The 1099-nt window shown below is 64.6% G+C and overlaps 1 protein-coding gene across 1 annotated transcript in view; it reads right to left on the bottom strand.

The window, feature by feature from the left end:
* The window catches only part of SNRNP27 (small nuclear ribonucleoprotein U4/U6.U5 subunit 27), a gene marked incomplete at its 5' end in the record, with an annotated part of 12630 nt that extends 11614 nt beyond the window's left edge, over positions 1-1016 (bottom strand). The window contains 4 exons of the mRNA XM_009278896.1: positions 84-166; positions 293-387; positions 549-661; positions 829-1016. Of these exons, the coding sequence (XP_009277171.1) occupies positions 84-166; positions 293-387; positions 549-661; positions 829-1016 (479 nt within the window). The remainder of the gene's footprint in view (positions 1-83; positions 167-292; positions 388-548; positions 662-828) is intronic.
* Between the last annotated feature and the right edge of the window lie 83 nt (positions 1017-1099).

Here is a 1099-nt window from a genome sequence, read left to right as displayed (position 1 = left end):
AGAGGGGGCTGCTTGCCGTGTACGGCCACAGAGCTCCCCCCGCGCTGCGTTATTCCCGTCAAAGAAATCCTCTCTCTACCCACCAAAGTCCGAGCACAAACCTGTACTTCCTCTTCTGGGACACGTTGATGGCGTACGCGTTTGCGGCGCCGTCCACCTTCTTCCCCTGAAAGAGGGTAAGAGAAAAGGTCCCGAAACTCGGCATGTTATCCCCGAAAAGGGCACGGCGCCGCCGCCGCCACCGCGCCCGTCGGAGGCAGCTGCGGGCTCCACCGCGCCGATCCGCACTCACTTTCGTCGTGTCGAAAGAGGCGAAGCCCATCGTTTTCATCATCTCAATCTCCTCTTCCGTCTTGCCCTGCAAATCCTCGCCCTGCAAATCCGCCTCTGCCGAGGCAAGAAAAGAAGAGAGTTCGGCAAACGCAGCCCTCGGGGTTCGCCGAAAACCTTTTAAACGAGCACCCGGGCGTCTCCCGGGCCGGTCCCGGCCCGAGCGGGGGAATTCGGCGCCCAGGACGTATTTAACGGGGAAAATCCACCCCCCTCACCCGTGATCTGACGCTCTTTGCTTTTGGAATCCTTTATCTCCTTCTTCTCTTCGTCCCGCCTTTCCTTCAGCCGCGGCGGGGAGGAGGAGCTGGATCGGTGCCGTCTCGGCGACCTGACGTTGCGAAGGCAGGCGGGTTTGCAGCTTCCCGCCGGCGCCGTTACCCCGGACGGTTTTTACGGCCTTAACGAGCTCCCGCCGTCCCCGTTCCGCCCGAACCGCCCCTCACCCGGGCCCCTCCAGCCCGTCCCCACCCCGGCGCTGGCCTTTCTGCCCCTCACCTGGACCGTCTCCTGTGCGGGGAGCGAGAACGGCTCCTCCTCCTGTCCCTCTCCCGGGACCGGGACCGCTCTCTTCTCCTCCTCTCCCTCTCCCGCGAGGCGGACCGCGAACGCCTGCGCTCTGCTCGGGGAAAGGCAGCGCTCGGTTTAGCTCCCGCTTCCTCACGTCTCTCCCCCTTCGCTGCCCCCTTTCCACAGAAAATCCCCTCGACGCCGTCACCGCTTCCAGGCGGAAGGAGGCCCCGTAACAGCTCCCCTCCGCCGCCTCCCC

Source organism: Aptenodytes forsteri, unplaced genomic scaffold (assembly GCF_000699145.1).
Source record: "Aptenodytes forsteri isolate BGI_AS27 unplaced genomic scaffold, ASM69914v1 Scaffold571, whole genome shotgun sequence".
NCBI lineage: Eukaryota > Metazoa > Chordata > Aves > Sphenisciformes > Spheniscidae > Aptenodytes > Aptenodytes forsteri.
This window is presented reverse-complemented; position numbering and strand designations above follow the sequence as displayed.